Source organism: Antedon bifida, chromosome 11 (assembly GCF_963402885.1).
Source record: "Antedon bifida chromosome 11, ecAntBifi1.1, whole genome shotgun sequence".
Lineage (NCBI taxonomy): Eukaryota > Metazoa > Echinodermata > Crinoidea > Comatulida > Antedonidae > Antedon > Antedon bifida.
The window spans coordinates 9,401,008-9,426,357 of NC_136236.1; the positions used below are offsets into that span (position 1 = coordinate 9,401,008).

Genomic DNA, 25,350 nt, shown 5'->3' on the forward strand with positions numbered 1-25,350 from the left:
CAAGAAATGACCTGGTTTAAAGATGTATGGTCCCCCAAAATCATGAAAAATAAAGATTTTTGAAATCGGACTTTGAATAGGCCATTTTGCAGTTTTAATGAAGTTGTTCACTTCCATAAGAAAAAAAACGGGGGGAAAAATTATTTCACCTATAAAAAGACAAAATAAACAGTTAAATTACCCAAAAACTCATTTTCTTCCAGACAATTTGACCATTTTTTGCTTTAAATTACATTTTTCTCAGGTAAATAAATTTTTCTCAGACCCAATTTTTTGTGAGAGTGAATAACTATTATGTGACATTAAAATAACATATTTAACAAAAATATTTTTTAGGGGGAAAATATATCTTTAATGATTGATGCAGAGAATGCAACTTTAAGATTACATTTAATTTGTATTTAAAATTGCATTGAATGCTCGCACTCGCGGTGTAAAAGTTTTGCTGCACTTATACGAAGTAGTGGCAAAATAAGTATAAAAAGAGTAAAGACAGCCAGGAAAAGAAACATTAAAAGTATAAAATGACTTAAAGCTAAATCAAAAGCTAACACTACTGCCGAACCAGCTTCGATCGCACAATGGCCACAGACAAGAAAATATTGTTCCGGATTTGTGGAAGGACTAAGGGCTAACAAAAATGATTGGTTGAACTTGTCACTCGTGTTTTTGGCAAACGTGTCTACACTGGTGCCAATCTGTAAAAATAAGAAGAAATATCGTTGTTCTTATTTGTTTAATCAAAATAAGAGAATAAAAAGTACATTTATTTTTGTGTACTTTATGTCAATAATTGATAAACCAGGTACATAAAATAAAAATGAAACTACGAAATTGATGAAACATAATAGGGAATTAATAATAGGACATTTGAAAAATGTACTGTATGTGTGAATGAAACAAAACTTGTTAACAGCAAATTTATTTAGGCACAAAAGATGACTCAATTATTGTTACTGCTTGTGAATCAAGAATTATTTAAACAAGACCTTCTATTTTGTTACTTACTGGTTGATGTTGGATAAGGTAGTCAAGTGACTCCTCCCTACTGGCTCCTTTTGATTTTCCTTTGCCTTTCTTTGTACAATGTGCATTTGAAAATGGCAGCATCAGGGCTAAAACCTTTAGGACACATAGGTCACCTGTAAATAAACATACAAGATATCAGTACTATGTTTTTAGTTTATATACCTAACTTTTCAATTTAAGCCATTTGACTTGTGAATAGGAATTGTAAATATTTAGATAAAGAATCGTCTTTTTAAAATGTAATACTGTGTACTACGCCTAGGCTGTGCACGCCAGCATACTTACGATCTCCACCATCTTCAAAACTTTTAAGAATGCCAACCACATTTGCATTGGTTTGATTCTTTGCATATTTCAAGATAGGTTCTAAAAGAAAAACGTTCCATCTAGATAAAAATCCGTCTGAAATGTCATCTCCATATGTGATCTTAAAATCAAGATTTATCTGTGGAAAAACAATGGTAAAGACAAGTGATAAATATGTGAATAATTTCATTGTGTTAAGTTACATATCAAATATCGAGCAGTGTATAGGGGCCAAGCAGTACGACAGGGGCGCCACAAACCACAGCCATAACATTGGCAAGGCTCAGTCAATTCATTGTTCTGGTGGAAGAACAAGTCTTCTCGGATAAGGACTAAACCATAGGTCCAGTATACATACACTTAAATTGTCATTGTAAATATCTTACCAATGATGGCATGTCCTTCATTCGTGGAAACATTTCAAGCACTTTTCTTATTGTTGGATTTTTTGTTTTAATGATCGTTGACCTCATGGTGGCTGTCTCCTTAAAATATGTCCTTATCTGCGCAGTATTTTTACGGTTAGGTGGGTGATACTTCATCCATTCAATCTTAAATAAAGTTATGTAAAATAAAGTTATAATATAAAAAATATTTATATTTAAGAAAACAAAATAAAACAATTTAATACGGTATTTGACAAAAAGGAAAAAAGAACTGCTTTCAAGGTATTTATACTAAGTTGATCTTTCTGAAACTGAACAGGATGGTTAAGTTAAGTTCTATGGGCAACAAAGGAGTTAAGTTTTATTAATTCTATTAAATTATTCTAGTCTTAAAATAATGTATTACCTTTTGTAGAAGCTTAGCTGTAGGTTCAAAATCATTCACATTCAGTGTATCATCCATAGTAGCTGCATGCGCTGTGAGCTTCCGCTTGGTCTTTTCATGTGCTTTTCTTTTTGCAGCCATTGGAACCCGAAGGGTTTTAAGTCGGTATTCGATAAAACCCGAACCTTCGTTGTAGAAATGTTCCTGCATAAAAAATGTGATTACAGAGGTAGAAGTTAAAAAAAAAAAGAAATTACCCAAATATCGTTACCGATTTGACTTTGGTGAGGACGGTTTTTTATATAGTAGAAATACTGTACCATAATTTTTGTTTACATAATCTTTTGACCCATTATGAACCTTTTTTAATGCAAACATACCCTTACTTACGTTGTGTCTTTCGTTGACGGAAAGTGTTCAACGATCGATTTAGCCAAAGCTAGCTTCTGATCTTTTGTTGGGTACCTATGGATATATATAGAAATACATTGATTTGACGGTTACTGACCACATTTTATCAATTTCTATATAACCAACATCCCATACAACTGTATAAAGAGTAACCTACTTACAGTCCTCTCCCACCCCTTTCTACAAGATCAGCCACCGTTATCTGGATCAAGTTTCTTCGGTTTTGCACAGATGGCATTTTGTTTTGGTTTAATTCATCAAGGATCGCATCACCTTTGACATGGTTTTCCAATATGTGCTTAATATTGTAATCCTGGAAATTAAATATGATTATACCTCTTTTTTGCACCACAAGTAAAAAGGAAATTGGACAATAGTGTAAGTTTTTACAAAGATTTACAGCAAACACATATAAAAATGAATTTAGTTTTTTAAATATATTGTAACTTACTGATGTACGTGTCAATAAAAGTGTACTCGAACATGGCAATGATGGCCGTGATGTGGATGGAGAAAGTGTAGGTGTGGGTGGTGTTGATGAAAGTGTCGGTATGTCCAGATCAGATGACGTTGATCTGGAGGGTGATGACGATGCACCTGAGCTTGTTGGTTTTAGTGACCTAACAGCAATTGACAACCGACGCCTCTCACCAAATGTAGCCACACCTATTTGTAAAAAATCTGCTTCGGTCATGGTTTGCATACACTGTATGTCAATTTCATTATCTACAAAGAAAACATAATGATAACGTTGCAAAAAAAAGTTATTTTTAAAATAAGCAAACAAATTATCTGTATGCATTTTAACAAGATAATTTGATAGCTCTTACTTTTTGTTTACATTTGTAATCATGGTCAAAAACAGGCATCAAAATACAGGGTTACACATATTTAATATTGTTGAATCTTTTGATGAATACAGTACTGTTCCAGAATGAGTAAAGTTAAGAATGTATGACGCTAAGTAGAGAGAAAAAAAGAAAGAAAACTTTCATTGTAAAGGTTATTTACTACTACTACTACTACTGGGTTTGGTCAGAATTATGTTTAAATGTTAATAGTACATAATTACCACATTATGTTACAAATTATTATTATTATACTCTTCTAAAAAGCATTGGGCAACAAATCGTTTTTTTTTACTTAAAATTGTATGTACAGTAGGTCTATAAATATTTCAGTATGTTGTACTGTCCCTACAAAAAAGGTATTTGAAGTTATATCGTCGGCGATGCTAGCTGAACAACAAATGTTGTAGTCGCATAACAAAAAATCACTTAATTGCTCTATTATTACTAACTACGGCATCCAACTCTTCAACTATTATATATAATAATAATAATACATATGATGTCAACTAGATCGAGCTCTAAATCTAAACGATCTACGGAAAAATCAACTGAACTACTGATGTCGGAGCCTACTGTCAATCCAAGTACGAATAAGGATGGAGGTCAGGCTAATAAACAGCCTACTGAGTCACCTGGCATACCAAAAGCCGGTACCTCGGAACAACAACAAGGCCTACGGACAACGGACTCATCGACAATGCGAGATGTTGAGCTTCTTCTTTCCGACGATAAAGAACTCGTAAGTATTGTTGCTACGACAATAAGTAAACATCATCTTCCAATCTTATGGATAAAATCATAGCATCAATATGTGGAAACGAAAGGGTCATCCGATCAATAAGTGACGCCATTCTTGACCAGGTCAGTCAAAATATTTACAGTAGCGTTGCCCTTGACAACGAGAGTATTGCAGGTGAAATTACGTCACTACAAGAGAAGAACAATAAGCTGACGAACGATCACAACAACTTACTAGAAAAACTAGATGACCTTGAGCAGTATAGTAGACGTAATTGCCTACTATTACACGGCGTACCCGAGACAGATAATACCGAAAACACCGATAAGATAGCCTTAGAAATAATATCATCTCGTATTTGTGATGACATAGAACTAATCGATATGGATCGCACACACCGTCTTGGACGAAAGAAAGCAGGACTACACCAGGATAAATCACGTTCTAAAACTAAACCACGTCCAATTATCGTTAAATTCTCAACCTACCGCGCAAGAGCAGAGGTATTTCGAAATAAGAAATTACTTAAAAATTCGTCATTTTCTATAACTGAGAATCTAACGCCACTTCGCATGAATCTACTACGCGAAACGACAGCACATGACGCAGTGGAAGCCGCGTGGTCCCTCGATGGACGGATAAACTGCATACTGAAGAAAAATAAGAAGAAGATTGTTATTAGATCAAAAACAGATCTCCGTAATCTCCGAATGTAACTTTATTGACGATATCAAACCTAACTTTTTATCTTGCTCCCGCTGTAGTCCAGTTTGTCCCTACGTTGTAAATTAATGTTTTAGTTTTCACTATGAATAGTAATTATTACGACTACTATTTATTACCATTATTATTGCCATCTCTTCCTTTTATTGTTAATACTGCATTATCATCATTATTATTGTTATTATTACATTATTATTATTATTATTAACAACATTATTATTATTCCCACATTTTGTTATTATCACTATTACACTAATAGTAATGGTACTGTATTAGGCTAATATTGAAACCAAGCCTAAACGATTTTACGATTCTTATTATAAATTATATATACGTAGCCTACATATTCATTTTATTACGATTAATATTCTACCGATGCCCCAATTCAAAATATTCATATTACGCAATTTAGTGTTTTTTTGGGTTTTTTTTGCATGCATTATTATTCATACTATTTATCTGATTAATGAACATTTACAAACCCAATTGTATTATTAACATTTTATTTATTTATTTATTTATTTACTTTTTAACGGCAGTATGCGTTAACTTGTTCCTTCTTTTTTGTTGTTTATTTTATGTAGTGTACTGGTATCATTTTATTTATTGTATAGTCCGGTGGCAGGAGGGGGATATCACCACCCGAAAGGGGACAAATTGCCATCCAACTTTTCTAGACCAGAATTTTCCGTAGATTACGAATATGGAAGGTAATCGATCAGGATAGGAAGCGTTTTCGAGATATAAGGGGTCAAAGTTCAAAATTGACCAATATAAAAACATGCTATATCTCTGGAAATTCTGGACCTAGTGAGATAATTTTGGTGTCAAATTGTTCACAATATATATGTTTATATTAGCTCTAACAGAACTTTCTTTGTAAAATTGACCGGAAACCCCATTTTTAGCATTTTTGACCTTTGACCCTTTTTGCTATATCTAAGTAACGGCAGGTCGGAGAGAATTAAGAATAGGAGCAAATTGTTCCCAATATATACATTTATATTCAGTGTAACAGATGATATTGCTTGAAAATGACCGGAAGTGTGGTTATTAACCTTTGACATAATTGAATAAGGTTATAAAAACATAAATTAATAAATATTTGTCGTAAGGAACCAATTTTGGTATCAAATTGTTCACAATATATATGTTTATACTTGCCATAATGCAAAATTTTTTTCAAAAAGTGACTGAAACACTATTTTTCTGTAATTTTAACCTTTGACCTGTTTTTCTCATCTAAATAACGACATGGCATAGAGATTTCTAACGGCAAATTGTTTATAATAGATATTTTTATTCAATCTAATAGATTATACTGCTTGAAAAATACAAGTGTGATTATTGCTTTGAAATCCTGTACATAAGAGCCTATCGTGCGGATTTAATGCAAAGAGGTGTGGAAGGGGAATACAACTACTATACAGTACAATGTCTTTCAGAAACATTTGAGCAATTTCAATCAGGTATCCATGTATCTCCAATAAACGGAATGTACGGGTCATAGATAATTCAGAAGTTACCCTTGGTTCATTGTGGCAAATTCATATGGGTTCCTTTTAAAAGGATTGAGGGTGCACAGACAGGCTTTTCCCATGGCTTAATATTGGAACCTACAGTTTTAGTTACCCGATATATTTCTAACAGAGTAACGTATGTAGCCAAATGCATTGATCCGATACAGGGGCTAAATGTAGAACTGAACATACAGTAGAGAAAAACAGAAGGGTCTAAATAGATGACCTGCTGTTGTTTCATTTTAGGCAAAATCCAAATCGGTTCCTTAAGGATCGAGAGTGCACAGGCAGCTTTATTCCATGTGCCTGTCTATATAACCCCACATTGTCACCCCTTATATTTCCATTATGGGGCTTAATATCCATCCATGGAGGACCGGCCTTTGGGGGGGTTAATTTTGGCATATCCATAAGTGTTCCTTAAGGATCGAGAGTGCACAGGCAGCTTTATTCCATGGGCCGCGCCTGTCTATATGAACTCACAGTGTCAACGACCGGCCCTTGGGTTAATTTGGGCAAATCCATAAAATGTTCCTTACGGATGATCGAGGGTGCACAGGGATATTTATTATATCTCTATGAACCCACATTTTCACCCCACATACAGTATTTCCAATATAGGGTCTCTTGTAGACCCACATAGAGAACCCCGAAAGGTCCATGAAGAATCGGCCATTGGGTTCATTTGGGCAAATCCATAAATGTTATTTAAAGATTGAGGGTGAACATTTTAGTTTTATTCCATAGTTCATCTATGAACTATTTACCCCATATTAATTTCTAATACAGGGCCTTATGTAGCACACCACATAGAGATCCCAAAAGGGTCCTTGGAGGGTTCATTCGGGCAAATCCATATGGGTTATTTTAGAATCTTTTGTGTACAGGAAACTCTTTCCTGTATGGGCCAAACTATCTGTGGCTATATAAAAATTGTGGTCTGTCTGTGTAGTGAGTTGTGGATTGAGTTTGGCCACCTGGATCTGCCTATGCCCTATCCTGTACGAATTGGTATTCTCTGGTTCCGTGATGAATAGTAGTTTATTTTCCAAAAACGAATATTGTAGCCCTAATAAATGCAACTGTATAGTGGCAAATCATTGAAGGTCAGCGTAACATTTTAACATCATAACATTTTAACCGTCATATTAAATATTAATAATATTAATAATTTTATTATTTATTTTACAGTATTATATTAATACATTTAAAATAATGCGCACTAGAAAAAATATAAAAATACCATAACTTCACTGATCAAATAACGTGATTACATTTATGAACATCGATCTCATAGTTTGAATAACTTTGCATTATTTAGTATATCACTTGTTCAAATGTTGACCTTTTGTCAACTTGTGTAATGATAAATGTGCTCTTTTGATTGTGTATGATTGATAGATGTCTTAACAGAATGATAAAACATAACATTTTGTCTTAAATGTTAGTTTTTATTTGTGTTTATATGCAAATTGTGTGATTGGTCAATATTGACATTTGACCTTTAATTGAAAAGTATTTGTTTTATAAGGCGACTGAATAGATACATATAACCATACAAATGTATTAAAAGACCAAATTGAACTTCAATAAATTGGTTATGATACATATGTATATAATACATTGTTATAATTGGTCAATTTTGAACTTTGACCCCTTATCTCTTCCTATTCGCTTCCTATCCTGATCAAAGTCTGATTTGATTAAATGCAGTATTATAATTATATTAATCAAAATTATAATGAAATAACATAACTTTACTAATCAAATAATTTGATTACTTGTAAAACCATCAATATCATAGTTTGGACAACTTTGCATTTATTTGTTAACTAATACGTGTATTAAAATGTTGACCTTTGACCTTATGTCAACTGATGAAATTGACCTTATGTCAACTGATGAAATGATGTATTCGCTCTTTTACATTGCGTATGATTGATTAACAGGATGAGAAAACATCCAATTTTTATTAAATATAAGTTTTTATTTGATTTTATAGGTACGTTCTATGATTGGTCAATATTGACATTTGACCCTTAATTACAAAGGATTTTTTTTTCATACGGTGATTGAATAGACACTTATAATCATAAAAATGTAATAAAAGACCAAATTGTGCTTCAATAAATTTGTTATCATACATATACATAATACATTGTTGTAATTGGTCAATTTTGAACTTTGACCCCTTATATCTCGAAAACGCTTCCTATCCTGATCGATTACCTTCCATATTCGTAATCTACGGAAAATTCTGGTCTAGAAAAGTTGGATGGCAATTTGTCCCCTTTCGGGTGGTGATTCCCCCCTCCTGCCACCGGACTAGTAGGTATAAAATCATTAACACTTGGGTATTTATATTTTTGGAATTGACTATATTATTATGTTATCATGTGATATGGCTTGTTCAGTAGCAACTCATAATACAAAAAGCGACCCACCAGTTACTACTACTGGTAGCGATTCAGATTCAAGAATTAATGGAAATACCAATAATACAAATCGACTAAATGAACTCAAATTTGATGTGTTTGAGTCCATTACAAATTTTGCAGGAAACTTTGATCTAGATCCTGACCAAAATTTCTACAAAAACTGCACAAACCTTTCTAATTATTTTCTTTGTGATCAATTTGCATGTACATTTAAAACAGTAGATACTCAAAAAAGTTTTTCTAGTATCCACTTTAATGCAAGAAGTCTCGTAAAAAATTTGGATGCTATCATGGAATTTATTGAAACTCTACATTTTCAGTTTGATATCATTGGTATCTCGGAGACATGGTGTAATGAAAATAGTCCACCGTTAAATATACCTAACTATACATTGTTATCTAAAAATCGAAACGGTAGAGTAGGTGGTGGGGTTGCTTTGTATGTAAGTAACTTAAGATCATATACTCAACGAAATGACATTTCCTTGACAAATATTTCATGTGATTCAATTTTTATTGAAATTAATCAAAATCATGGAAAGAATATTATTGTTGGTGTTGCTTATAAGCCACCAGATGTAAACAGTAACCACTTTGTGGACGATTTTGATAAAATACTCACAACAATAGATAAAGAAAATAAGCTAAACTATATCATGGGTGACTTTAATTTAGACCTTTTACGATATAGGAGTATAAACTCAACGCAAGACTTTTTAAATATATTATATAGTAATTTCTATTTACCCTTAATAAATAGACCGACTCGAATCACTAGTAATACTGCTACATTGATTGATAATATTATAACTAATTCACATGATCTACCTGTCACAAGTGGTTATTATACTGTGACATTAGCGATCATCTACCAATTTTTCAAATCACTTCATTTATAAATGATTCATTTCAAAATGACGTCCCTATTCAGTCGTATCGCCTAATAAATCCTCTAAATATTGAAAATTTTAAACAAGATCTGGCTACAAACGGTTGGGATGATGTAATGTCTTTGTCTAACCCTGAAAATGCTTATGATTTGTTCCAATCCAAATTTACAACAGTATACCAAAACAATTTTCCATTGCATACTGTTAAAAACAAAAATAAGAGAAAATTAAAACCATGGATGACTAATGGGATTTTACAGTCTATTAATCATAAAAATAAACTGTATAAAAAGTTTCTTAAATATCCAACAGGCCCAAATGAGTTAAAGTATAAAACCTTTAGAAATAAATTGAATACTCTTGTTAAAACATCTAAATTAGCTTATTATAACGAACAATTTTCCAATACTAAATCGAACATAAAGAAAATATGGGATGTAATAAATAATTTATTAAACAGAAAAGTCAAATGTAAGCAAAATACTAATTTTACTTGTGATGGTCGATCTTTGGATCAACCGCAAGATATTGCAAATGCATTTAATGACTTTTTTACAAAAATTGGTCCCTCACTTGATAGAAAAATTCCCTCTGGAAACACTGATTATAATGATTATTTAAAACAACCAAACAACCATTCAATGTACTTTTTTCCAACGACCGAAGAAGAAATATGTGATATAATAAATAATTTTAAAAATAATAAAGCTGCTGGGTTTGACGGTTTTAGCAAACCGCTTTGCCATATTTTTAACGCATCATTAGTTAAGGGTATTTTTCCCAGCCAACTAAAAATAGCTAAGATTACACCCGTTTACAAATCTGGAGACAAAGGAGACATTAGTCATTATAGACCAATTTCTATTTTATCATGCTTCTCCAAAATTTTAGAACGTATTGCCTTTGTTAGAACTGTTTCTTTTCTAGATAAGTACGATATTCTTCATAATGGTCAATATGGTTTTCGTAGCAAATTTTCTTCTTCAATGGCTCTTGTGGATCTTACAGATAGAATTATAAGTGCTTTTGAGAACAAATCACATGCAATAGGTATTTTTTTGGATCTATCCAAAGCATTTGATACGATAAACCATAACATTTTATTATATAAGTTAAGTTATTATGGAATTCGTGGTGTTGCTTTACAATGGTTCAAAAGTTACCTTGAAAATCGATCCCAGTGTACAAAATATGAATCCTTGCTGTCGGAACTGAAAAATATAACATGTGGAGTACCACAAGGATCGCTACTTGGACCACTATTATTTATTTTATATGTTAATGACATTTTTAAGACATCGGATCTTTTTTCATTCATACTATATGCCGATGATACAAATATATTTTACAGTAATGATGACATCTATGAATTATATCGTACTGCAAACAACCAACTACATTATATTTGTGAATGGTTTAAGGCTAATAGATTATCATTAAATTCAAAGAAATGTAATTATATTATTTTTAGTAATAAGAAAAAGAAGGCTGATGATGTAGATAATTTAAAAATTGTACTTAACAATGATGACATTCAAAGAGTAGAACAAACAAAATTTCTCGGTGTCTTAATTGATGAGCAGTTGACTTGGAAATACCATATCAACGAATTAATGACTAAAATATCTAAAAGTATAGGAGTAGTCAACAGAATTAAACGTTTAGTTCCTGTAAATATCCTCCGTACCTTATATAATTCTCTTGTTCTTCCTTATTTTTCATATTGTAATGTGGTCTGGGGTAATACTTTTCAATCTAATCTTAATAAATTAACATTGCTCCAAAAAAGAATCATACGAATAATTTCAAAATCTTCTTTTACAGCTAATACGGGTCCTCTATTTAAGGAACTTAATATAATGACACTTAAAGATATAAATACTTATCAGCAATATATTTTTGTTCATAACTGTGTTAATCATAATTATCCTCATAGATTTTACGATATGTTTAAATTTAATGTTAATTTCTATAACTACACTACAACATCCTCTTATATTCATCTCCCAAAACACAGGACTACCATATTTCACCAAAGTATTAGATACTCTGGTGCAAAACTTTGGAATGTTTTGCCTCTTTCGCTACAAAACATACAAAATGTAAATAGTTTCAAAAAGATTGCTAAATATTATTTATTATCAAACAATACTTAGAGGCCATGTTTTTTGTTGTTTTTTTTTGGTTTTTTTTGTTAATATATTTACCTTTAGCAATAGTAAAAATGCATTAATATGATTTATACTGCAATTGATATGTATCGCTTTTCGTTTTATTGTTATTTTCATTTCTGTGTCTTATTTTATATGTTCTGCTTTTGAATGTTTTGTTTTGGCGTCCCTGACACAAGCTTTTGCTTTTTTGGTGACGCCACCTTTTTGGAAATAAATGTTGATTTGATTGATTGATTGATTTACCACTTTGCGCAAGTATACCCATTTGGTAGCACTAGCGCACAGTGTTTATACATAGGATTTAGTTTACCACTGTTCGGAACTATACCCATTTTGGTAGCACTAGCGCACAGTGTTAATAAATAGAATTTAGCTTAGCACTGTGCGCTACTATTCCCATTTTAGTATCACTAGCGTAGAGTGATAATAAATAGGATTTAGTTTAGCACTGTGCGCTACTATACCCATTTGGTAGCACAAATGCACAGTGTTGCTAAATAGGATTTAGTTTACCACTGTGCGCTACAATACCCATTTAGTAGCATCAGCGCACAGTTTTAATAAATAAGATTTAGTTTACCACTGTGCGCTACAATACCCAATTAGTAGCATCAGCGCACAGTGTTAATACATAGGATTTAGTTCACCATTGTGTGCTACAATACCCATTTTGGTAGCACTAGCGCATAATGATAATAAATATGATTAGTTTACAACTGTGCGCTACTATACCCATTTTGGTAGCACTAACGCATAGTGATAATAAATAGGATTTAGTTTACCACTGTGCGCTATTATACCCATTTTGGTGGCACTAGCGCACAGTGTTAATAAATAGAATATAGTTTACCATAGTGCGCTACAATACCCATTTTGGTAGCACTAGCGCATAATGATAATAAATATGATTAGTTTACAACTGTGCGCTACTATACCCATTTTTGTAGCACTAACGCATAGTGATAATAAATAGGATTTAGTTTACCACTGTGCGCTACTATACCAATTTGGTAGCACTAGCGCACAATAAGAATAAATTATTATGATTAGTTCACCACTGTGCGCTAATATGCCCATTTTTGTTGCACTGGTTCACAGTGATAATAAAAAGGATTTAATTTAACACTGTGCGCTACTATAACCATTTAGTAGCACTACCGCATAGTTTTAATAAATAAGATTAGTTTACCACTGTGCACTACTATACCCATTTTGGTAGCACTAGCGCACAGTGTTAATAAATAGAATTTAGTTTAGCTTTGTGCGCTACTATACCCATTTTAGTATCACTAGCGCACAGTGTTAATAAATAGGATTTAGTTTAGCACTGTGCGTTACCATACCCATTTGTTAGCATTAGCGCACAGTGTTTTTAAATAGGATTTAGTTTACCATTTTGCGCTACTATACCCATTTTGGTAGCACTAGCGCATAGTGATAATAAATAGGATTAGTTTACCACTGTGCGCTATTATACCCATTTTGGTAACACTAGCGCACAGTGAGAATAAATTATTATGATTAGTTTACCACTGTGCGCTACTATACCCATTTTGGTAGCACTAGCGCATAGTGATAATAAATAGGATTAGTTTACCACTGTGCGCTATTATACCCATTTTGGTAACACTAGCGCACAGTGAGAATAAATTATTATGATTAGTTCACCACTGTGCGCTACTATGCCCATTTTTGTTGCACTGGCGCACAGTGATAATAAAAAGGATTTAATTTAGCACTGTGCGCTACTATATCAATTTAGTAGCACTAGCGCATAGTTTTAATAAATAGGATTAGTTTACCACTGTGCACTACTATACCCATTTTGGTAGCACTAGCGCACAGTGTTAATAAACAGAATTTAGTTTAGCACTGTGCGCTACTATACCCATTTGGTAGCATTAGCGCACAGTGTTATTAAATAGGATTTAGTTTAGCACGGTGCGCTACTATATCCATTTGGTAGCACTAGCGCATAATGATAATAAATATGATTAGTTTTTAACTGTGCGCTACTATACCCATTTTGGTAGCACTAACGCATAGTGATAATAAATAGGATTTAGTTTAGCACTGTGCGCTACTATACCCACTTGGTAGCAATAGCGCACAGTGTTAATAAATAGGATCTAGTTTATAACTGTGCTCTACTATACCCATTTTGGTGGCACTAGCGCACAGAGTTAATAAATATGATTTAGTTTAGCACTCTGAGCTACTATGCCCATTTTGGTAGAACTAGCGCAAAGTGATAATAGGATTTAGATTAGCACTGTGTGCTACTATGCCCATTTGGTAGCATTAGCTCACAGTGTTAATAAATAGGATTTAATTTAGCACTGTGCGCTACTGTACCCATTTTGGTATCACTAGCGCACAGTGATAATAAATAGGATTTAATTTAGCACTGTGCGCTACTATACCCATTCTGGTAGCACCAGTGCATAGTGATAATAAATAGAATTTAGTTTAGCACTGTGCGCTACTATATCCATTTGGTAGCACTAGCGCACAGTGTTAATAAATATGATTTAGTTTAGCACTGTGCGCTACTATACCAATTTTGGTAGCACTAGCGAACTGTGATAATAAATATTGTTAGTTTAACAATGTGCGCTATTATATCCACTTTGGTAGCACTAGCTCACAGTGTTAATAAATAGGATTTAGTTTACCACTGTGCGCTACTATATCTATTTTGTAGCACTGGCGCACAGTGATAATAAATAGGATTTTATTTAGCACTGTGCGCTACTGTACCCATTTTGTTATCACTAGCACACAGTGATAATAAATAGGATTTAGTTTAGCACGGTGCGCTACTATATCCATTTGGTAGCACTAGCGCACAGTCTTAATAAATATGATTTAGTATAGCACTGTGCGCTATTATATCCATTTTGGTAGCACTAGCTCACAGTGTTAATAAATGGGATTTAGTTTATCACTGTGCTCTACTATACCCATTTTGGTGGCACTAGCGCACAGTGTTAATAAATATGATTTAATTTACCACTGTGAGCTACTATGCCCATTTTGGTAGAACTAGCGCAAAGTGATAATAAATAGGATTTAGATTAGCACTGTGTGCTACTATGCCCATTTGGTAGCATTAGCTCACAGTGTTAATAAATAAGATTTAATTTAGCACATAGCGCACAGTGTTAATAAATAGGATATATTTTACCACTGTGCGCTACTATAAGTTTGTCATGTCTTCTTGCTCTCTCTGTTCAGATCAGTTTACCACTGTGCGCTACTATATCCATTTTGGTGGCACTAGCGCACAGTGTTAATAAATATGATTTAGTATAGCACTGTGAGCTACTGTGCCCATTTTGGTAGAACTAGCGCACAGTGATAATAAATAGGATTTAGTTTAGCACTGTGCGCTACTATACCCATTTGGTAGCATTAGCTCACAGTGGTAATAAATAGGATTTAATTTAGCACTGTGCGCTACTATGCTCATTTTGGTAGCACTAGCGCACAGTGTTAATAAATAGGATTTAGTTTACCACTGTGAGCTACTATATCTATTTTGTAGCACTGGCGCACAGTGATCATAAATAGGATTTAATTTAGCACTGTGCGCTACTGTACCCATTTTGGTATCACTAGTGCACAGTGATAATAAATAGGATTTAGTTTAGCAATGTGCGCTACTATACCCATTTTGGTAGCCCTAGCACACAGTGATAATACATATGATTGTTTTACCAATGTGCGCTACTATATCCATTTTGGTAGCACTAACGCATAGTGATAATAAATAGGATTAGTTTACCACTGTGTGCTATTACACCAATTTTGGTAACACTAACGCATGGTGATAATAAATATGATTTATTTTAGCACGGTGCGTTACTATACCCATTTGGTAGCACTAGCGCACAGTGTTAATATTTAGGATTTAGTTTACAATTTTGCGCTACAATACCCATTTTTGTAGCACTAGCGCATAATGATAATAGGATTTAGTTTAGCACTGTGCGCTACTATACCCATGTTGGTGGCACTAGCGCACAGTGTTAATACATATGATTTAGTTTAGCACTGTGAGCTACTATGCCTATTTTGGTAGCACTAGCGCACAGTGATAATAAATAGTATTTAGTTTAGCACTGTTCGCTACTATACCCATTTGGTAGCAATAGCGCACAGTGGTAATAAATAGGACATAGTTTACCACTGTGCGCTAATATACCCATTTTGGTAGCACTAGCGAACAGTGTTAATAAATAGGATTTAGTTTAGCACTGTGCGCTACTATACCAATTTTGGTGGCACTAGCGCACAGTGTTAATAAATATGATTTAGTTTACCACTGTGCGCTACTATACCAATTCTGGTAGCACTAGCGCATAGTGATAATAAATAGGATTTAGTTTAGCACGGTGCGCTACTATACCCATGTTGGTGGCACTAGCGCACAGTGTTAATACATATGATTTAGTTTAGCACTGTGAGCTACTATGCCCATTTTGGTAGCACTAGCGCACAGTGATAATAAATAGTATTTAGTTTAGCACTGTTCGCTACTATACCCATTTAGTAGCAATAGCGCAGAGTGGTAATAAATAGGACATAGTTTACCACTGTGCGCTAATATACCCATTTTGGTAGCACTAGCGCACAGTGTTAATAAATAGGATTTAGTTTAGCACTGTTCGCTACTATACCAATTTTGGTGGCACTAGCGCACAGTGTTAATAAATATGATTTAGTTTACCACTGTGCGCTACTATACCCGTTCTGGTAGCACTAGCGCATAGTGATAATAAATAGGATTTAGTTTAGCACGGTGCGCTACTATACCCATTTTGGTAGCACTAGCGCACAGTGATAATAAATATGATTAGTTTAACAATGTGCTCTACTATATTCATTTTGGTAGCACAAGCGCATAGTGATAATAAATAGGATTAGTTGACCACTGTGTGCTATTATACCCATTGTGGTAGCACTAACGCATAGTGATAATCAATAAGATTTAGTTTAGAACGGTGCGTTACTATACCCATTTGGTAGCACTAGCGCACAGTGTTAATAATTAGGATTTAGTTTACCATTGTGCGCTACAATACCCATTTTGTTAGCACTAGCGCATAATGATAATAAATATGATTAGTTTACAACTGTGCGCTACTATACCCATTTTGGTAGCACTAGCACATAGTTATAATAAATAGGATTTAGTTTAGCACTGTGCGCTATTATACCCATTTTGGTGGCACTAGCGCACAGTGTTACTAAATAGGATTTAGTTTACCACTGAGCGCTACAATACCCATTTAGTAGCATCGGCGCACAGTAATAATAAATATGATTTAGTTTAGCACTATGAGCTACTATGGCCATTTTGGTAGCACTAGCACAAAGTGATAATAAATAGGATTTAGTTTAGCACTGTGCTCTACTATATCTATTTTGTAGCACTGGCGCACAGTGATCATAAATAGGATTTAATTTAGCACTGTGCGCTACTGTACCCATTTTGGTATCACTAGCGCACAGTGATAATAAATAGGATTTAGTTTAGCACGATGCGTTACAATACCCATTTGGTAGCACTAGCGCACAGTGTTAATAAATAGGATATACTTTACCACTGTGCGCTACTATAAGTTTGTCATGTCTTCTTGCTCTCTTTGTTTAGATCAGTTTACCACTGTGCGCTACTATATCCATTTTGGTGGCACTAGCGCACAGTGTTAATAAATATGATTTAGTTTAGCACTGTGAGCTACTGTGCCCATTTTGGTAGAACTAGCGCACAGTGATAATAAATAGGATTTAGTTTAGCACTGTGCGCTACTATACCCATTTGGTAGCATTAGCTCACAGTGTTAATAAATAGGATTTAATTTAGCACTGTGCGCTACTATGCTCATTTTGGTAGCACTAGCGCACAGTGATAATAAATAGGATTTAGTTTAGCACTGTGCTCTACTATACCCATTTTTTAGCACTAGCTCACAGTGTTAATAAATAGGATTTAGTTTACCACTGTTCGCTACTATATCTATTTTGTAGCACTGGCACACAGTGATCATAAATAGGATTTAATTTAGCACTGTGCGCTACTGTACCCATTTTGGTATCACTAGCGCACAGTGATAATAAATAGGATTTAGTTTAGCACTGTGCGCTACTATACCCATTTTGGTAGCCCTAGCACACAGTGATAATAAATATGATTATTTTACCAATGTGCGCTACTATATCCATTTTGGTAGCACTAACGCATAGTGATAATAAATAGGATTAGTTTACCACTGTGTGCTATTACACCAATTTTGGTAACACTAACGCATAGTGATAATAAATATGATTTATTTTAGCACAGTGCGTTACTTTACCCATTTGGTAGCACTTGCGCACAGTGTTAATATTTAAGATTTAGTTTACAATTGTGCGCTACAATACCCGTTTTTGTAGCACTAGCGCATAATGATAATAGGATTTAGTTTAGCACTGTGCGCTACTATACCCATCTTGGTGGCACTAGCGCACAGTGTTAATACATATGATTTAGTTTAGCACTGTTCGCTACTATACCCATTTGGTAGCAATAGCGCACAGTGTTAATAAATAGGACATAGTTTACCACTGTGCGCTAATATACCCATTTTGATATCACTAGCGCACAGTGATAATAAATAGGATTTAGTTTAGCACTGTGCGCTACTATACCCATTTTGGTAGCCCTAGCACACAGTGATAATAAATATGATTATTTTACCAATGTGCGCTACTATATCCATTTTGGTAGCACTAACGCATAGTGATAATAAATAGGATTAGTTTACCACTGTGTGCTATTACACCAATTTTGGTAACACTAACGCATAGTGATAATAAATATGATTTATTTTAGCACGGTGCGTTACTTTACCCATTTGGTAGCACTTGCCCACAGTGTTAATATTTAAGATTTAGTTTACAATTGTGCGCTACAATACCCATTTTTGTAGCACTAGCGCATAATGATAATAGGATTTAGTTTAGCACTGTTCGCTACTATACCCATTTGGTAGCAATAGCGCACAGTGTTAATAAATAGGATATACTTTACCACTGTGCGCTACTATAAGTTTGTCATGTCTTCTTACTCTCTCTGTTCAGATCAGTTTACCACTGTGCGCTACTATATCCATTTTTGTAGCACTAGCGCATAATGATAATAGGATTTAGTTTAGCACTGTGCGCTACTATACCCATTTTGGTGGCACTAGCGCACAGTGATAATAAATAGTATTTAGTTTAGCACTGTTCGCTACTATACCCATTTGGTAGCAATATCGCACAGTGTTAATAATTAGGACATAGTTTACCACTGTGCGCTAATATACCCATTTTGGTAGCACTAGCGCACAGTGATAATAAATAGTATTTAGTTTAGCACTGTTCGCTACTATACCCATTTGGTAGCAATAGCGCACAGTGTTAATAATTAGGACATAGTTTACCACTGTGCGCTAATATACCCATTTTGGTAGCACTAGCGCACAGTGTTAATAAATAGGATTTAGTTTAGCACTGTGCGCTACTATACCAATTTTGGTGGCACTAGCGCACAGTGTTAATAAATATGATTTAGTTTAGCACGGTGCGCTACTATAACCATTTTGGTAGCACTAGCGCACAGTGATAATAAATATGATTAGTTTAACAATGTGCTCTACTATATTCATTTTGGTAGCACTAGCGCATAGTGATAATAAATAGGATTAGTTTACCACTGTGTGCTATTATACCCATTGTGGTAGCACTAACGCATAGTAATAATCAATAAGATTTAGTTTAGAACGGTGCGTTACTATACCCATTTGGTAGCACTAGCGCACAGTGTTAATAATTAGGATTTAGTTTACCATTGTGCGCTACAATACCCATTTTGTTAGCACTAGCGCATAATGATAATAAATATGATTAGTTTACAACTGTGCGCTACTATACCCATTTTGGTAGCACTAGCGCATAGTTATAATAAATAGTTTGTCTCTCTGTTCAGATCAGTTTACCACTGTGCGCTACTATATCCATTTTGGTAGCATTAGCGCATAGTGATAATTAATATGATTTAGTTTAGCACTGTTCGCTACTATACCCATTTGGTAGCAATATACTCAACATTTTATATGGAATATATAGGCCCAAAATCATTAACCTCAAATATATCAAAAGTTCCATGTAACATATCCGTACCACCATTTTATCTCTCGGTTATTAATTCTATCTCTGTAGCTAATGCTTGCAATAATAGATTAAATAAGAAACGAATAAGCTATGATGATATTATTAATCAATCATTATGGGGAAATGCATTTATCTGTATTAAAAAGAAGTCGTTATATAATTGTAACTGGATTAGATCAGGGTTTTTAAAAATAAGCGATGTAATAAATAATAATGTGCTTAAGCCTGCGATAGAGATAAAAAGAGGGTTAAGATGTACACAAAATTGGATCTGTGAATATTCTTGTATATTGAAAGCCATTCCAAAAGAATGGAAATGTATTCTAAAATCAACTTGTGACATTAATGTAAATGATGGTATACCTATTACAAACAATAAGGTCTTAAATATGACGTCTAGACAATTATATAGACTCATAATAGATGCTCAATATTTTACTCCAACGGCACAGGTTAATTGGGAATCCATATTTGGTAATCTGCCATGGAACAAAATATGGGTTAAGAAAGTTTCTGGACTTAAAGAAAAAAAACTGGCACATTTTAATTTTAAATTGTTGCACAGAATATTGCCAACAAATGAAAGATTACATAAGTGGAGCCTTGTAAATTCTCCAAATTGTCACACATGCAATGTTATTGAGAATGATGAACATATGTTAGCAGAGTGTATAACAGTAAAATGTCTATGGAGAGAGATAAACAGAATAACTAGAGAAGTAAGCATACATATTCCTGTTTTTTCTTTCAAAAGGCTTTTATTTGAAACTGACAACAATTACGTAAATAAATTATACACTTTAGGAGCATTCTGTATTTATAAAGTAAAGATAATAAGTTTAATGGAAAAAGAAAAAAAATCAATCTCCTACAATTGTTTAAATCTGAAAAAGAGATAAGAAATATGTAAATCTGCAGGTATACATGTGTATGTTCAATCAGATTACATGTAAGAGAAAATGTTAATGAGATTCAATGAATGATCTATTATGTTTTTTTGTTTGTTTGTTTTGTTTTTTTTTTGCTTATATATTGTATGTTTTGTAAATATGTCTTAAAACTGGATGATTTAAAAAAAAAAATGACAAAATGTAAGAAGCGTTTTATAGATTGATGATAAAAAAAACAATGATGAAGGATGAGAAGGTTTATGTATAAGTTGTGAAATGTGTATTCATCAAAGCTTTTATTTATGTACAGTATATATATGTAAATATGCACATTCTTAGTGCATGTGAAATTTAAAATGACAAAATTGTGGGAAAAAAAATATGTCTAAGTTTATAAATAGATTATTAAACATAAATTTGGTTAAAGTGGAGCTCCACCCAGAAAATTGCTATTTTTCATACATTTCAACTATTCTTTAAAAATATCATCCCTCATACTTCATATTTTTTTGAAATTTTTTTCAATGAGTATGATTTTCTTGAAAATCAAGCCTTTTTGCGTTTTGGGGGGGATACCTTGTAATTTCCTATTCTTTTACATGCAAAAGGGGGGTAAATTTGAATATTCCTAAACAATTAATTTCTTCACTAAAAAAAAAAAGTAAAATGTTTTTATATGTAATTTTTCCAGATCTTTTTATTTCTGGTATTGTTATTGCGTATACATTGCGCAATTTCGCGTAAATAGACACTTTCACTTTTTACTTTGCTAGGGAGTATGATCACGTGACATTTCTCACGACATTTTTCACACTGCAGCTGGCGATCTGTTATTGTCGCGATGTTATTTTTGACGGGCGAAAAGTATATTAAAACATTCTGGATGTGACCCTATCATGTTTCACAGTGTAATAAGTGATTATGAGATTATTACTAAAATGTCAAATTTAACGAGATTTGAGAAAGACGTGGCTATATATTCAATAAAGCTAGGCCTAGGCCTACTAGAGTCTAGGTATGTAACGATGCTGCTTGGCCTCTAGCTGGCTGCCTGATAGCCTTACAGCAGTGAAGTTTGTTATGGCACCCAATCTCGGCCTACCCATGGGCCATGATAGGGTACCTGAATAGTTGCTTTTCAGTCAGACATAAGCTTCCACATCCGTTACTATTCTTTACTATACCAGTCTTGTTTTGTAGAGAATTTTGTGTTTCACAATTCTTAATGTGCGAGAAAACCCAGGAACGATAAATGGGACGAAACGACCAAGCATTTTTGAACCCATGACTACTACCTAGACATGAATTCAAGCCTAGCTAGCTAGGCTGAGCAGACGATTTAGCTAGGCCTAGCTTAAAATTAATAAGCAATTTGATTAAGATTATTATGCTGTTGTTGTACAGTGCAAATCATGATGTTACATGTAAATTATGCTGACATTTTTATCGGAAATATTACTTGGGCCTAAACAAATCGTATTAATTGTGTTTATAAACAGGGAGTTGTAAAAATTATTTTACAACTCCCTGGTATAAAATTGATTCGCCATTTTCCAAGTTGCTAAGTGTAACGCGTTTTGCGACGTATTGTAAACTAATAACCCCTAAGTTACTGAAAAAGTGTAATGTAGTAAAAAACACTATTTTCTGACCGATTTTTTAGAAATTAGTTTTTGGAAAATATTGCCATATCTTCCCTGTTTTTTGTATGTAATCACTTTCAATTAAACATACTTAAACATAATATAAGCTGAGAAAGTCTGAGTGTAGCTCCACTTTAAATGATAATGTATGTGTAAACATAAGAATATATGGAAATATATTAAAAGAAAAAAAGAGTAAAAAAAAAAAGTGGAATGAACACACATAAGAAAAAAAAAAGAAGACAAGGTAGATGAAAATGTGATGGGTTATAAAGGGTAATCTGTGGAAATATATTTTGTTAATATTTGTTAATATTATTTAACAAAAAAAATCAATGTTGAAGGATGTGAAAAATATTATGTTTACAAGATTAGTAATTTATAAGAAAGAATATGTATTGTTAAATGAAAAATATGTTTGCATAGATAAATCCAAAGAAAACACATAGGAGATATTAAATTAGATGGATTTATTAAACATAGAATATATTATAATTGTATGAATTAAATATGCTATGTAAGAAAAGATAAGCTTTGTTAATGAAAATGTATTGTAGATAATATGTATAAAAAGAGGAAACTATGAAGAGAAAAGATAAAAACAAAAATGAATGTGATAATAATTATGTAAACAAATGAAATATAATAATATGTATAGTGTATTGAAATGAAAAATATATGTAAAGAGAACATTATATATGGAAATAAAAGATAAAAAAAAAAATAGTTACTATCGCTAACTATGCTAACATGTTAAATACAAACTTTTACTTCGTTAATTCTTGCGTAATTTGTAAATACTAGTTGTTTGGTATCATTTCGGCTACCACCACCTAACATCAATGTGCCCTAATCTCACCATAAGCTCAACATTTACCCACCGTTATATTGTCGAGTACATACCTTTCTCAATATCTTTAATCACCATTTTTGTTATTTATCGACGTATCAGATACTTGATACAGCCTATTCACGATTAGGCTATATACCGTATTTATGCGAATAAACTCTCCCGGCGTCTATTTAGGAGGGTTTTAGATGGGTGGGGGTCCCTTAATCGCGGAGTTGGGGTGTTTAATCGAGGGAGGAGGCGTTTATTTTTTGGGGTGTAATGTGGTAACATGTATAATCAAATAAATACCATCTATATATGAAAAATACAACACAATTAAAATTTAGAAGTGATAAAATACGAGTATATTTGTATCAAAATGCTTGGTAAATTGTAGATCAAGTAAATTAAACATGAATTCTACTACAAATAGAAATGTATTAAAACATAATACTGTACATATATGCATGTGATGGGGATTTATTCGAGAAACTAAATAAACGCCCGGCCTTTTATTCAAGGGGCGTTTATTCGAGAGAGGCGTTTATTCAAAGCGGGTCGTTTATTCGAATAAATACGGTAGCTTATTAATACTATCCTTTTTTATCTGTGTGGTATTTTAGGAAATAAGTATCATTTACTTTGAGTTAAAGAATAGTAAAATTATTTTTCCTTACAGAATACGCTACACGTAACACTTAACCAAAAAAATTTTGATATTTTATGGCGGGAATACCATATTGAACATTCGTGTTTCAGGCTATATCAATCTTTTGAACAATTTTTAGAGTTGGTATAGATATGCGTAAAGCAAACAGCAGCTACAGCACAAGTAGTATGAAGCCTGCTCGTTTTCTTGCAATAAAAAGAAATGGTCGAGTCATGTCATCAAGCAGGAAAGGCATATACAATGGCATGTATAGGTTTCCATGTTGCTAAGTTCCTTGCATGTGTCTATCAGTATTTTAATTTTTTTTCCCGCCAGACTTGAATTAATAACAGTAGTATACGTTCACTTCATGCTTCACTTGAGCGTAGGTCAGAATGGCAAGGATCGGAACAAGCGTGGTTTTATAGAACATCAGTTCATGTCTATAACTAGACTTTGTCAACAAATAGTGTTTATGGAAAGTTTTCAATATCGAAATAATATAATGTGAATTTGTGAGGCTTCTATAATTTAGGTAATCATTGATTATTTTAAAATTAAACTGTCTGCAATCAAATCTTTTTATCTTTACAGATTATGTATTTTGAATCTAGATGTCTATGCTATTTCTATACTTGTAATATTTCTAATAAGTAATACTTTCTGATAATTAGGCTACATTAACTTTGTTTTCACATAAGAACTTGTTGATACACCATAGATGTGTACATTTATATGGCGAACAAACGTGAAAACTGTATCATAGTATTATAATGTAGGCTAATACATGTAGGGCTATTTAGATTTAATACATTACTTGGTGAAGTTTTCAGCATGCCTTATATATTATGTGTAAGTTACTGGAATAATCCAATATTGACATTTCAATTTATTTACATAGAATATTAAATGTATAGGCCTATAAATTGTATATAATAATGTGATAATAGATAATTAAAATAAAATTAAATCATCTGTATAATTGCACGAATATACGGCATTCATCGGTTTTTTTATACACCTAACAATAGGCTAGACCGATGCATAAACCATTCAGAAAGGCAGCGCTTAAATTTTGGACACGCCGAAGTAAAACAATTATAAACGCACCCTAGCCTCGTATCTACTATTTCTGAGTAACTGAAAACTGAAAATAAATGCGAAATAATGTTGCATTCTCAATCGGAGAATTTTGAAATGTTACCTTGACCTTAACATTGCATGATCATTTATATCAGAGTAAAACGCGCTGTATCCCCAGGATTACTTTAACCAAGTTTCA

At 33.1% G+C, this 25,350-nt stretch overlaps 1 protein-coding gene across 3 annotated transcripts; it reads right to left on the minus strand.

Moving 5' to 3' along the window:
* Positions 1-382: 382 nt before the first annotated feature.
* Positions 383-1,894, minus strand: LOC144855910 (uncharacterized). Of its 3 annotated transcripts, none has more exons than XR_013614877.1 (3): positions 1,722-1,894; positions 1,009-1,142; positions 383-698 (listed from the first exon to the last, which is right to left on the minus strand). XR_013614877.1 is itself a non-coding variant. In XM_078713865.1 (2 exons), the coding sequence occupies exons 1-2, from the start codon at positions 1,875-1,877 to the stop codon at positions 1,262-1,264; spliced, it is 369 nt and encodes a 122-aa protein (XP_078569991.1). In that variant the 5' UTR covers positions 1,878-1,894; the 3' UTR covers positions 709-1,261. The 3 variants fall into 3 exon arrangements, 1 of the variants encoding a protein (XP_078569991.1); XR_013614876.1 differs by having other exon boundaries at positions 1,009-1,474; XM_078713865.1 differs by lacking the exon at positions 383-698 and having other exon boundaries at positions 709-1,474.
* Between the last annotated feature and the right edge of the window lie 23,456 nt (positions 1,895-25,350).

What these genes read in the sequence shown, in the direction of transcription:
- LOC144855910 (XM_078713865.1), bottom strand. Translation starts at nt 1,877, where the DNA reads ATGAAGTATCACCCACCTAACCGTAAAAATACTGCGCAGATAAGGACA. An exon ending in TGAAGGACATGCCATCATTG is followed by an intron (nt 1,475 to 1,721) that starts GTAAGATATTTA and finishes GTTTTTCCACAG; the next exon opens with ATAAATCTTGATTTTAAGAT.